Below are 12,783 nucleotides of genomic sequence, written 5' to 3'. Positions count from 1 at the left end.
ATAAATTTTCGAATTTTTCTTGAGAGCGCTTGAGAGCACTCCCCCCTTTAGATGCCATCATAAACGAAGGTAGAAGTAATGAATAATTCATGCTGAAAATTGTAAACAAAAGCGGATTGGGGGAGTGACTGGGCCAAATGCAGATTCATACACACTTTCTCTGATGGCTGAGCAGAGAAAACGTAATGTTGTCCCTCCACCCAGCTACCACACAGCTCCACAAGTATTATTATCAGAGCACACATAAAATATGCAATAAATGCCAGACAACAAGTTTACACTAACTTATATTAAGTTAGCAATAGAAATAGGCATTAAAAACACAATAAAAGGTAAGATACACACGGAGTACACTTATTACTTACCTTAAATTATTAATATTAATGTGTGAGAGGTGAGTGGCAGGGTGTTCATTGAATAAAATCAGAATGGCACACCATCATCCTCTAACTTGGCACTTAAAGCAAAAGGCTTACGACTTCTCTTTTTATCACAGCTAACTTTAGACGCCATCATCAATGAGAGCCAACTAGTTAACGAAAGAGTAAACGAGAGAGAGAACAAGACACAGAGTTCAGACAATGTAAGAATACAAACTGAACAGGTAGTGGGTGATCACTTGGTCAGGCGAAATAAATGCGTATTAATATGTGTCTACTTTTAGTTCATTCACGTACGTTTGTAGAGTTTGTAAAACTTTTACCTCAATATTTTTTATAATAATAATAATTACCTCACAGTACAAATACTCTTACATTGTGTACAAGTTGTACAAGTTAGTACAGAATAAACAAACAGCAACACGCCATTTTTAGAGTGGTAGTAGGTTGGTAGACAGCAACCACCCAGGGAGGTACTACCGTCCTGCCAAGTGAGTGTAAAACGAAAGCCTGTGATTGTTTTACATGATGGTAGGATTGCTGATGTCTTTTGTCTGTCTCATAAATATGCAAGATTACAGGTATGTCTTGCTACTTCTACTTACACTTAGGTCACACTACACATATATGTACACATTTGTTTATACACACTCATCTGAGTTTTCTTTGATTTTATCTTAACAGTTCTTGGTCTTATTACTTTTCCTTTTATATCCATGGGGAAGTGGAATAAGAATCTTTCCTCCGTAAGCCATGCGTGTTGTAAAAGTCAACTAAAATGCAGGGAACAATGGGCTAGTAACCCCTTTTCCTGTAAAGATTACTAAAAAGAATAAGAAGAAGAAAATTGTCAAAGTGGGAAGTCTGAATGTGTGTGGATGTTGTGCAAATAATAAGAAAGAGATGATTGTGGATGTTATGAATGAGAAGAAGCTGGATGTCCTGGCTTTAAGTGAAACAAAGCTGAAGGGGGTGGGAGAGTTTCAGTGGAGAGGAATAAATGGGATTAGGTCAGGGGTTTCAAATAGAGTTAGAGCTAAAGAAGGAGTAGCAATAATGTTGAAGGATAAGCTATGGCAGGAAAAGAGGGACTATAAATGTATTAATTCAAGGATTATGTGGAGTAAAATAAAGATTGGATGTGAAAAGTGGGTTATAATAAGCATGTATGCACCTGGAGAAGAGAGAAGTGTAGAGGAGAGAGAGAGATTTTGGGAAATGTTGAGTGAATGCGTGGGGAGTTTTGAATCAAGTGTGAGAGTAATGGTGGTTGGGGATTTCAATGCTAAAGTGGGTAAAAATGTTATGGAGGGAGTAGTAGGTAAATTTGGGGTGCCAGGGGTAAATGTAAATGGGGAGCCTTTAATTGAGCTATGTGTAGAAAGAGATTTGGTAATAAGTAATACATATTTTATGAAAAAGAGGATAAATAAATATACAAGGTATGATGTAGCACGTAATGAAAGTAGTTTATTAGATTATGTATTGGTGGATAAAAGGTTGATGGGTAGGCTCCAGGATGTACATGTTTATAGAGGGGCAACTGATATATCAGATCATTATTTAGTTGTAGCTACAGTTAGAGTAAGAGGTAGATGGGAAAAGAGGAAGGTGGCAACAACAAGTAAGAGGGAGGTGAAAGTGTATAAACTAAGGGAGGAGGAAGCTCGGGTGAGATATAAGCGACTATTGGCAGAAAGGTGGGCTAGTGCAAAGATGAGTAGTGGGGGGGTTGAAGAGGGTTGGAATAGTTTTATAAATGCAGTATTAGAATGTGGGGCAGAAGTTTGTGGTTATAGGAGGGTGGGGGCAGGAGGAAAGAGGAGTGATTGGTGGAATGATGAAGTAAAGGGTGTGATAAAAGAGAAAAAGGTAGCTTATGAGAGGTTTTTACAAAGCAGAAGTGTTATAAGAAGAGCAGAGTATACGGAAAGTAAAAGAAAGGTAAAGAGAGTGGTGAGAGAGTGCAAAAGGAGAGCAGATGATAGAGTGGGAGAGGCACTGTCAAGAAATTTTAATGAAAATAAGAAAAAATTTTGGAGTGAGTTAAACAAGTTAAGAAAGCCTAGGGAAAGTATGGATTTGTCAGTTAAAAACAGAGTAGGGGAGTTAGTAGATGGGGAGATGAAGGTATTAGGTAGATGGCGAGAATATTTTGAGGAACTTTCAAATGTTAAGGAAGAAACAGAGGCAGTAATTTCATGCGCTGGTCAGGGAGGTATACCATCTTTTAGGAGTGAAGAAGAGCAGAATGTAAGTGTGGGGGAGGTACGTGAGGCATTACGTAAAATGAAAGGGGGTAAAGCAGCTGGAACTGATGGGATCATGACAGAAATGTTAAAAGCAGGGGGGGACAGTGTTGGAGTGGTTGGTACTTTTGTTTAATAAATGTATGAAAGAGGGGAAGGTACCTAGGGATTGGCGGAGAGCATGTATAGTCCCTTTATATAAAGGGAAAGGGGACAAAAGAGAGTGTAAAAATTATAGAGGAATAAGTTTACTGAGTATACCAGGAAAAGTGTACGGTAGGGTTATAATTGAAAGAATTAGAGGTAAGACAGAATGTAGGATTGCGGATGAGCAAGGAGGTTTCAGAGTGGGTAGGGGATGTGTAGATCAAGTGTTTACAATGAAGCATATATGTGAACAGTATTTAGATAAAGGTAGAGAAGTTTTTATTGCATTTATGGATTTAGAAAAGGCATATGATAGAGTGGATAGAGGAGCAATGTGGCAGATGTTGCAAGTATATGGAATAGGTGGTAAGTTATTAAATGCTGTAAAGAGTTTTTATGAGGATAGTGAGGCTCAGATTAGGGTGTGTAGAAGAGAGGGAGACTACTTCCCGGTAAAAGTAGGTCTTAGACAGGGATGTGTAATGTCACCATGGTTGTTTAATATATTTATAGATGGGGTTGTAAAGGAAGTAAATGCTAGGGTGTTCGGGAGAGGGGTGGGATTAAATTTTGGGGAATCAAATTCAAAATGGGAATTGACACAGTTACTTTTTACTGATGATACTGTGCTTATGGGAGATTCTAAAGACAAATTGCAAAGGTTAGTGGATGAGTTTGGGAATGTGTGTAAAGGTAGAAAGTTGAAAGTGAACATAGAAAAGAGTAAGGTGATGAGGGTGTCAAATGATTTAGATAAAGAAAAATTGGATATCAAATTGGGGAGGAGGAGTATGGAAGAAGTGAATGTTTTCAGATACTTGGGAGTTGACGTGTCGGCGGATGGATTTATGAAGGATGAGGTTAATCATAGAATTGATGAGGGAAAAAAGGTGAGTGGTGCGTTGAGGTATATGTGGAGCCAAAAAACGTTATCTATGGAGGTAAAGAAGGGAATGTATGAAAGTATAGTAGTACCAACACTCTTATATGGGTGTGAAGCTTGGGTGGTAAATGCAGCAGCAGTTAGACGGAGGCAGTGGAGATGTCCTGTTTAAGGGCAATGTGTGGTGTAAATATTATGCAGAAAATTCGGAGTGTGGAAATTAGGAAAAGATGTGGAGTTAATAAGAGTATTAGTCAGAGGGCAGAAGAGGGGTTGTTGAGGTGGTTTGGTCATTTAGAGAGAATGGATCAAAGTAGAATGACATGGAAAGCATATAAATCTATAGGGGAAGGAAGGCAGGGTAGGGGTCGTCCTCGAAAGTGTTGGAGAGAGGGGAAGGAGGTTTTGTGGGCAAGGGGCTTGGACTTCCAGCAAGCGTGCGTGAGCATGTTAGATAGGAGTGAATGGAGACGAATGGTACTTGGGACCTGATGATCTGTTGGAGTGTGAGCTGGGTAATATTTAGTGAGGGGATTCAGGGAAACCGCTTATTTTCATATAGTCGGACTTGAGTCCTGGAAGTGGAAAGTACAATGCCTGCACTTTAAAGGAGGGGGTTTGGGATATTGGCAGTTTGGAGGGATATGTTGTGTATCTTCGTATGTGTATGCTTCTAAACTGTTGTATTCTGAGCACCTCTGCAAAAACAGTGATAATGTGCGAGTGTGGTGAAAGTGTTGAATGATGATGAAAGTATTTTCTTTTTTGGGATTTTCTTTCTTTTTTGGGTCACCCTGCCTCGGTGGGAGATGGCCGACTTGTTGAAAAAAAAAAAAAAAAATATTATTAATAATAATAATAATAATAATAATAATATTATTATTATTATTATCATAATAAAAAGCACTAAACCCACAACAGTCGTGAATTGCTATATATATAGTAAAGGCATACGAAAAGAATATTTTTTTATAGTTTTTTTTTTTTTTTCAACAAGTCGGCCGTCTCCCACCGAGGCAGGGTGACCCAAAAAAGAAAGAAAACAATTTTCTTCTTATTCTTTTTAGTAATCTTTACAGGAAAAGGGGTTACTAGCCCATTGTTCCCGGCATTTTAGTTGACTTTTACAACACGCATGGCTTACGGAGGAAAGATTCTTATTCCACTTCCCCATGGATATAAAAGGAAAAGTAATAAGACCAAGAACTATTAAGATAAAATCAAAGAAAACTCAGATGAGTGTGTATAAATAAATGTGTACATGTATGTGTAGTGTGACCTAAGTGTAAGTAGAAGTAGCAAGACATGCCTGTAATCTTGCATATTTATGAGACAGACAAAAGACATCAGCAATCCTACCATCATGTAAAACAATCACAGGCTTTCGTTTTACACTCACTTGGCAGGACGGTAGTACCTCCCTGGATGGTTGCTGTCTACCAACCTACTACCTACTTTTTTATAGTTATCCCCCACTTTGACTAGAGAAAACATAATTCTTGCGACACTACCTACACAGCTGCTTTGTAAACAAATCTTATATTTACATCAATTTTTATTCTGTAAGTGTATGTATCATGTTTATATGCTATATAATGGGTTTCATATATAATTTTGAGGAAAATATTATAGATGAATTAATGAAAATGCCTATATTGATGTAAAATAACACATTTAGTGTGCCCAAGAGTGATTATTATTACGTAGTATTGGCGTCATGAGTAGAGAGAGACTTAGTGATTTTAATGTGTACCTGCACACCAGCACAGTGTGTAAGTATCTTTAGGTACAGGTACACATAAGTGCAGTGGACCCCCGCATAACGATTACCTCCAAATGCGACCAATTATGTAAGTGTATTTATGTAAGTGCGTTTGTACATGTATGTTTGGGGGTCTGAAATGGACTAATCTACTTCACAATATTTCTTATGGGAACAAATTCGGTCAGTACTGGCACCTGAACATACTTCTGGAGTGAAAAATATCGTTAACCGGGGGTCCACTGTATAATTATCAGAGTACATATAAAATATGCAGTAACTTTAAAACACTTGAAATTTTGGAAAGTTTCCTGACATAATAGATGTGGTCACAGAAAATGTAAACAAACCGGGTGGGGGCGCCGTATTTGAAAGACCGCTTGCCGTATAGCAAATTTTGGTCATAATTTGACATCGCCGTATTAGCGGAACGCCGTAAAGTGGGGCCTTACTGTATTACTAAATTTATCAAGAGAAATTTTTGCTTTTCTCTTTGGGTCACCCTACCTTGGTGAGATACGGCCAGTTTGTTGAAAGTAGAAAGTTTTTCTTTCTTTCAAATGATACAAAAAAACAGCCAATAAAACTAAAAAAAAAAAAAAAAAAAAAAAAAATCCTCGAAAACACCTAAAAGTTGCTATTTTTAACCAAACACAAGGTCAGAGTTTTGCTTTTCCCATCATGTACCACGTGCAGCAGGATATTTTTTTTATACTGTGTACACTTACTGCACAGACCTACTCTCTCATATCAAAGCCAAAATTTACCACTCACAGCTTATCTGAGTGAGGCGAGCTCATTATGTAGAACTACGTGACGGACCCCTGGCCTCAATTACATAGTTCTATGTGATGGCCACTGAGAGGGTTAAAGCAATATTGTTTCTTTTCTTTTCATCTAGTCATTCCTGTTTGTGTGTTTCTTTTTCCTCACATCATAATTAACAGTTGGGTTAAATTAGTTTATGTTGAAAAAATTTTCAATTGTTCAAGTAAATACCAGGTCAAGCATGTAAGCATGCTGCCGCCTCTCATTCGTGCTGCCTCATTTATATGTTGAAGCATAAAAAACTTTTATTATGTTAACTCTTTGAGGATCCGTTCCATAGTTCTACAGCTTGTCCACAGGGTCCAGGAATTTTCAAAAATTTGTGTTATTTTTTCTTGTGAAATGGTAGAGAATCTTTTTCTGAAGGTAATAAAACAAAGTATGAAATTTGATGGAAAATTGATGAAATTACGCTATTGCAAATTTTGCTGCGTCAGCAATATTTACACATCAGCGATTTTGCCCACTTTGACTCCTATTTTAGGCCAATTACATTATTCCAGTTGATCAAATTCTTGACTATTTCACTAGTATCACTTCTATTTTATTGACAGAGCACAAGAAACTGCCCAATCAACTATTTCAACTACCCAATAAAGTGATCAGAAATTGGTAATTTGGCCAATTTTGCACAAAGTTCAAAATATTCCAATTTCAAAATAAGGTCCAGAATAGTCAATGCAGGCATTCCTGGCACTAAAATAACATTTCCTCTGTTTATTAGTTATGTTTCCAGGCTTTACAGATGAATTCCATTTTGATTTTTTATTCACATAAAGAACTTTTAATCACACCAAAAGATAGAAAATTTACTGTTATGCAATATTGTAATAATTGTATAAATAATATCAGCACATTCGTGAGCATATATTAAACCCACCAGGTGACATGCATTGCATACATGACGTCATCTGTTTACTCTCGAACGTTAGGCCAAAATCAAACATTTCTGTTACTTTGAGCTCAATTTCATAAGAACATAAGAACATAAGAAAGGAGGAACACTGCAGGAAGCCTGTTGGCCCATACTAGGCAGGTCCTTTACAATTCATCCCACTAACAAAATGTTTCCCCAACCCAATTTTCAATGCTACCCAAGAAATAAGCTCTGATATGCAAGTCCCACTCAAATCCAACCCCTCTCACTCATATACTTGTCCAACCTAAATTTGAAACTACCCAAAGTTCTAGCCTCAATAACCCAACTAGGTAGACTGTTCCACTCATCAACTACCCTATTTCCAAACCAATACTTTCCTATGTCCTTTCTAAATCTAAACTTATCTAATTTAAATCCATTACTGCGGGTTCTCTCTTGGAGAGATATCCTCAAGACCTTATTAATATCCCCTTTATTAATACCTATCTTCCACTTATACACTTCGATCAGGTCTCCCCTCATTCTTCGTCTAACAAGTGAGTGTAACTTAAGAGTCTTCAATCTTTCTTCATAAGGAAGATTTCTAATGCTATGTATTAATTTAGTCATCCTACGCTGAATGTTTTCTAACGAATTTATGTCCATTCTGTAATATGGAGACCAGAATTGAGCTGCATAATCTAGGTGAGGCCTTACTAATGATGTATAAAGCTGCAGTATAACCTCTGGACTTCTGTTGCTTACACTTCTTGATATAAATCCCAATAATCTATTTGCCTTATTACGTACGCTTAGGCATTGCTGTCTTGGTTTAAGGTTGCTGCTTACCATAACCCCTAAGTCCTTTTTGCAATCTGTATGGCTAAGTTCTACATTATTTAACTTATAAGTGCTAGGGTTATGGACACTCCCGAGCTTCAGAACCTTGCATTTACCTATATTGAACTGCATCTGTCACTTTTCTGACCAAGAATAGAGTTTGTCTAAATCCTCCTGAAGTTCCCTAACATCTACGTTTGAATCAATTATCCTACCTATCTTTGTGTCATCGGCGAATTTGCTCATATCACTAGTAATTCCTTCATCAAGATCATTGATATATATTATAAACAACAACGGGCCCAAGACTGATCCCTGTGGAACGCCACTTGTTACTGATCCCCACTCGGATTTAACCCCATTTATGGACACACTCTGCTTCCTGTCTGTGAGCCATGATTCGATCCACGAGAGCACCCTTCCCCCAATGCCATGAGCTGCTACTTTCTTCAACAGTCTTTGGTGCGGAACTCTATCAAATGCCTTACTAAAATCTAAGTAAATAATATCAAATTCTTTATCGTGGTCAACAGCCTCAAAAGCTTTACTGAAGAAAGTTAATAAATTAGTTAGACAAGACCGGCCTCTTGTGAATCCATGCTGAGTATCATTAATCAAGCTATGCTTATCGAGATGGCTTCTTATAATCTCAGCTATAATTGACTCTAGTAATTTGCCTACAATTGAGGTCAGGCTTATTGGGCGGTAATTTGACGGTAACGACTTGTCCCCTGTTTTAAAAATAGGAATTTTCAGTACTAAAAACCAAAAAAATCATCTCTATTTCTGTAATATATCTTCCATTCTATCAAATGAGACCAAGAAACTGCGAATACAATCGTAAAAACTATACAAAAATACACCGCAAAGTTGCTGTTTTAATCCAAAAACACAGTCCCAGTTTTTATTTCTCATTATGCAGTGCGTGCTGCAGGATTTGTTTCATATGGTGCACACTTACCAGACAGATGCATTCTCTCATATCTAGGCCCAAATTTACTGCTCACAGCTTATCTGAGTGAGCTTAGCTCATGACAGTACTACGGCTTGAACCCTGGCTTCAAAGTCGTAGAACTGTGGGACGAACCCTCAAAGGGTTAAGGAATTCTGCTGGCCATATATTACAGTTCCAGCCTCATTAGTTGCCCGATTTTTGAATTTTTGCTTTTAGAGTTGAAATTTCCACTGACAATAACTTTCTTATTATTGTGGCTACTTTTCAGTAACAGTTTTCCTATTATATTAAGTAATCCCTCATTTATCTCGTAAAGTCTCTTTTCCAAGTCTTACTAACTGATGTATTGTATGCACTGACTACTAAAACAATTTCATCTCTATTTTAGATTTGTAACACTATAACTGTGCCAAGTGCTCATACAGAGACATGAATGTGCAACTATTTTCTTTACAAATATTTCAAACAGCATAAAAAAGTAATGAAATGTTATTTACTACAGTAATGAGCTCAATAAAGTTATAACAACAAACCTGGCGTGTCCGTGGTACTGGATTTAACAACCTATTTGTTCTAATATGAACACGAATTCCTTCAATGATTTGTGCTATCAGTCTCGCATGTTCTCTTGCTGCCATTTTTTTTTTAAGAAGCTCTTCAGCTTTCCGATAAGCCACACAAAATACAATCTTCTGAGCTTTTAATGTAAGTGGCTTCACTCCTGTAAAGTAAAATATCTTTCATGAAATAATATACAGTTTTGAAGTTTGCAAGACATCTTTTTGTGGAAGGCTCAAAGAGCAAAGCTTTATTTAGAAAAGCTACCTGCCAAAACTTAGTACATCCCCCTCTCCATCACACATTTTCCCTTATTTTTACATTATAAAAATCTCTCCTTTACAACCCTCTTTATATTATTCCTCTTCCCACCCTCCTTTAACCACTAGCTTCTAATGCGTGCCCTAGCACTGTATTCTTAAATCTACCCTATATCTTTATAATTTCCTGCTCATTAACTGTACTTGCTCTAGCCCGGTTTTCTTCTATTAGTAGCTTATATAACCCAATAACTGTCTCTTTTTGCTCATTCACTTTCACTTTTATCTCACCCAGTGATGCTATTTGCTTTGTACTCCATTAGCTTCTTATTCTTACTGTAGCTACCACTAAATAATGATTTATTTTACCTTATCTATCACTCCTCTAAAAACATGTCCATGGAAAAGTCTATTCATCAACCTTTTATCCATCAATAACATAGTCTAGCAAACTGTTGGCATTACACACTACATCACATCCTATATATTTATATAACCTTTCTTTTAAAATATTATAAGTATTACTATTACCAAACCTTCTTTTTTACATAATTCAATTATAAATCCCACTTATCAATTAAATCTGGCATTAAGTGAACACAGATAAGAATAAGGTGATGAGGGTATCAAACATTTTAGATAAAGAAAAACTGGATATCACATTGGAGGGACGGAGCATGGAAGAAGTGAATGTTTTCAGATATTTGGGAGTTCACTTGTCAGAGGATGGGTTTATGAAGGATGAGGTAAACCATAGAACTGATGAAGGAAAACAGGCGAGTGATGCTTTGAGGTGTCTGTGGAGACAAAGAACGTTATCCATGGAGGCAATGACAGGAAATGTACGAGAGTATAGTGGTATCAACACTCTTATATGGATGTGAAGCATGGGTTGTAAATGCTGCAGCAAGGCAGCGGCTGGAGGCAATGGAGATGTCGTATTTAAGGGCAATGTGTGGTGTAAATATTATGTAGAGAATTTGTAGTGTGGAAATTAGGAGGAGGTGTGGAGCTATTAAAAGTATGTCAGAGGGCTGAAGAGGGACTGTTGAGATGGTTTTGTTATTTAGAGAGAATGGAACAAAGTAGAATGATTTGGAGAGCGTATAAATCTGTAGAATGAAGGCAGGGTAAGAGTCATTCCTGAAAAGGTTGGAGGGAGGGGGTACAGGAGGTTTTTGTGAGTGAGGGGCTTGGACTTCCAGCAAGCGTACATGAGCGTGTTAGATAGGAGTAAATGGAGACGAATGGTTTTTGGGACCTGACGACCAGTTGGAGTGCGAACAGGATAATATTTTGTGAAGGGATTCAGGGAAACTGGTTAGCCAGACTTGAGTCCTGGAAAGGGGAAGTACAATGCCTGCACTTTAAAAGAGGGGTTTGGGATATTGGCAGTTTGGAGGGTCATCTAAGCTGTTGTGTCTGAGCACCTCTGCAAAAGACAGTGATTATGTGTGAGTAATGGTGAAAGTACTGAATGATGACAAAAGTTTTTTCTTTCTTTTCGGGTCACCCTGCCTTGGTGGGAAACGGCCGACATATTAAAAAAAAATATTAAGCTTAACTACTATGCCCTCTACAATAGCCTTACATTAGCATTTAGATTATGCACAAAAACTATTTTTCAATTACAATGGTTCCTTGACTTACGAGTTTAATTCGTTCCGTGACCAAGCTTGTAACTATATCAAATCAATTTTTCTCATTGAAATTAATTGAAATGCCATTAATCCATTCCAGCGGAATTCCTGGCTCTCAGGAGGCAGGAGAAAATATTTCAATATAATGCTAATATCAACTCTATGGCTTATTTATCTATCACAATTGATCTAATATGACGTAATAAACAACATAAATAACATAGAAACATGATACATACTCTAGAATGAATAAAATATGTCATTATGTGACAAGTGGTGGCGGCCACTCCTAAGGTAAAAATATTCTGACACTATCTTCCCATTTTTACCCGTCTGAGGTCTTATTTTAACCCTTAACTCTTTCAGGGTTGAGAGGCTCTCTTCTAAACTTGTTCTCAGGGTCGAAAATTTTTCGGAAAAAAAAAAATTATTTTTCTTGTGAAATGAGAGAGAATCTTTTCCCAATCATAATGACACTAAAAGTATGAAATTTGATGGAAAACTTACGGAATTATGCTCTCGCGAAGTTAGCCCAATTTGAACCCTATTTTTGGCCAATTCCTGTGTACTGGTCAACAAAAATCATATTTATTTCACTAGAACTCCATTTTTTCTATCGAATGAGTACAAGAAACCACCCATTTACCAATTTCAACTATCCAATAAAGTGGTTAGAAATTAGCAATTTTGCCAATTTCACACAAATTTCAGAAGATGCCAATTTCCAAATAGGGTCCAGAATAAACAAGAAAGACATTCCTGCCACTAAAATAACAAGTTCTCTGTTCGTTAGTCATGTCCCCAGGCCCCTCTTATATTTCTTTTCTTTTCCACTTTGAATTTTTATTCTTACAAAAAATAGATTTACTGTTATGCAGACTATTACATTAGTGTAGAAATGGTATAAATAATATCAGCACACGTGTGAAAGAATATTAGACTCACCAGTTGACGTGTATTGGACCCTTGGCATGATTTGTTTACTTTTGAACTTTGGTAAAAATCGAACATTTCTGCTACTTTGAGCTCAATTTCAAGGTACTTTTCATTGTGAAACCAGTCAAAATCATCTCAATTTCTGTAATAAGTCTTCCATTCTATAAAATGAGACCAGGAAAACTAAAATACAACCATAAATACCATATGAAAATACAGTGCAAAGTCGCTGTTTTAATCCAAAAACACGGTCAGTTTTTTTTTTCTCATTATGCACTGTGTGCTGCAGGATTTTTTTTATACTGCGCACACTGACCACACAGACCCATTCTTTCATATGTAGGCCTACCAGCTTTCTCTCACTAGATTTGAAGGTGCTAGAATTAAGGCGTACTAGTAGGTCAATAGCCCTGGTGCATAAGCTGTACTAGTACATCGAAAACCCTGAAAGGGTTAAGGGGGGCCGGACACTTCGCCGTGTGGAGT

General features: G+C 37.2%; 1 protein-coding gene across 1 annotated transcript in view; it reads right to left on the bottom strand.

Moving 5' to 3' along the window:
• The window catches only part of LOC128690051 (uncharacterized), a gene marked incomplete at its 5' end in the record, with an annotated part of 211,826 nt that overhangs the window by 43,541 nt on the left and 155,502 nt on the right, over positions 1–12,783 (bottom strand). Inside the window, 1 exon segment of the mRNA XM_070088516.1 lies at positions 9,437–9,624. Coding sequence (XP_069944617.1) covers positions 9,437–9,624 — 188 coding nt within the window.

The sequence above is a fragment of the Cherax quadricarinatus genome, chromosome 25, assembly GCF_038502225.1.
Source record: "Cherax quadricarinatus isolate ZL_2023a chromosome 25, ASM3850222v1, whole genome shotgun sequence".
Lineage (NCBI taxonomy): Eukaryota > Metazoa > Arthropoda > Malacostraca > Decapoda > Parastacidae > Cherax > Cherax quadricarinatus.
This window is presented reverse-complemented; position numbering and strand designations above follow the sequence as displayed.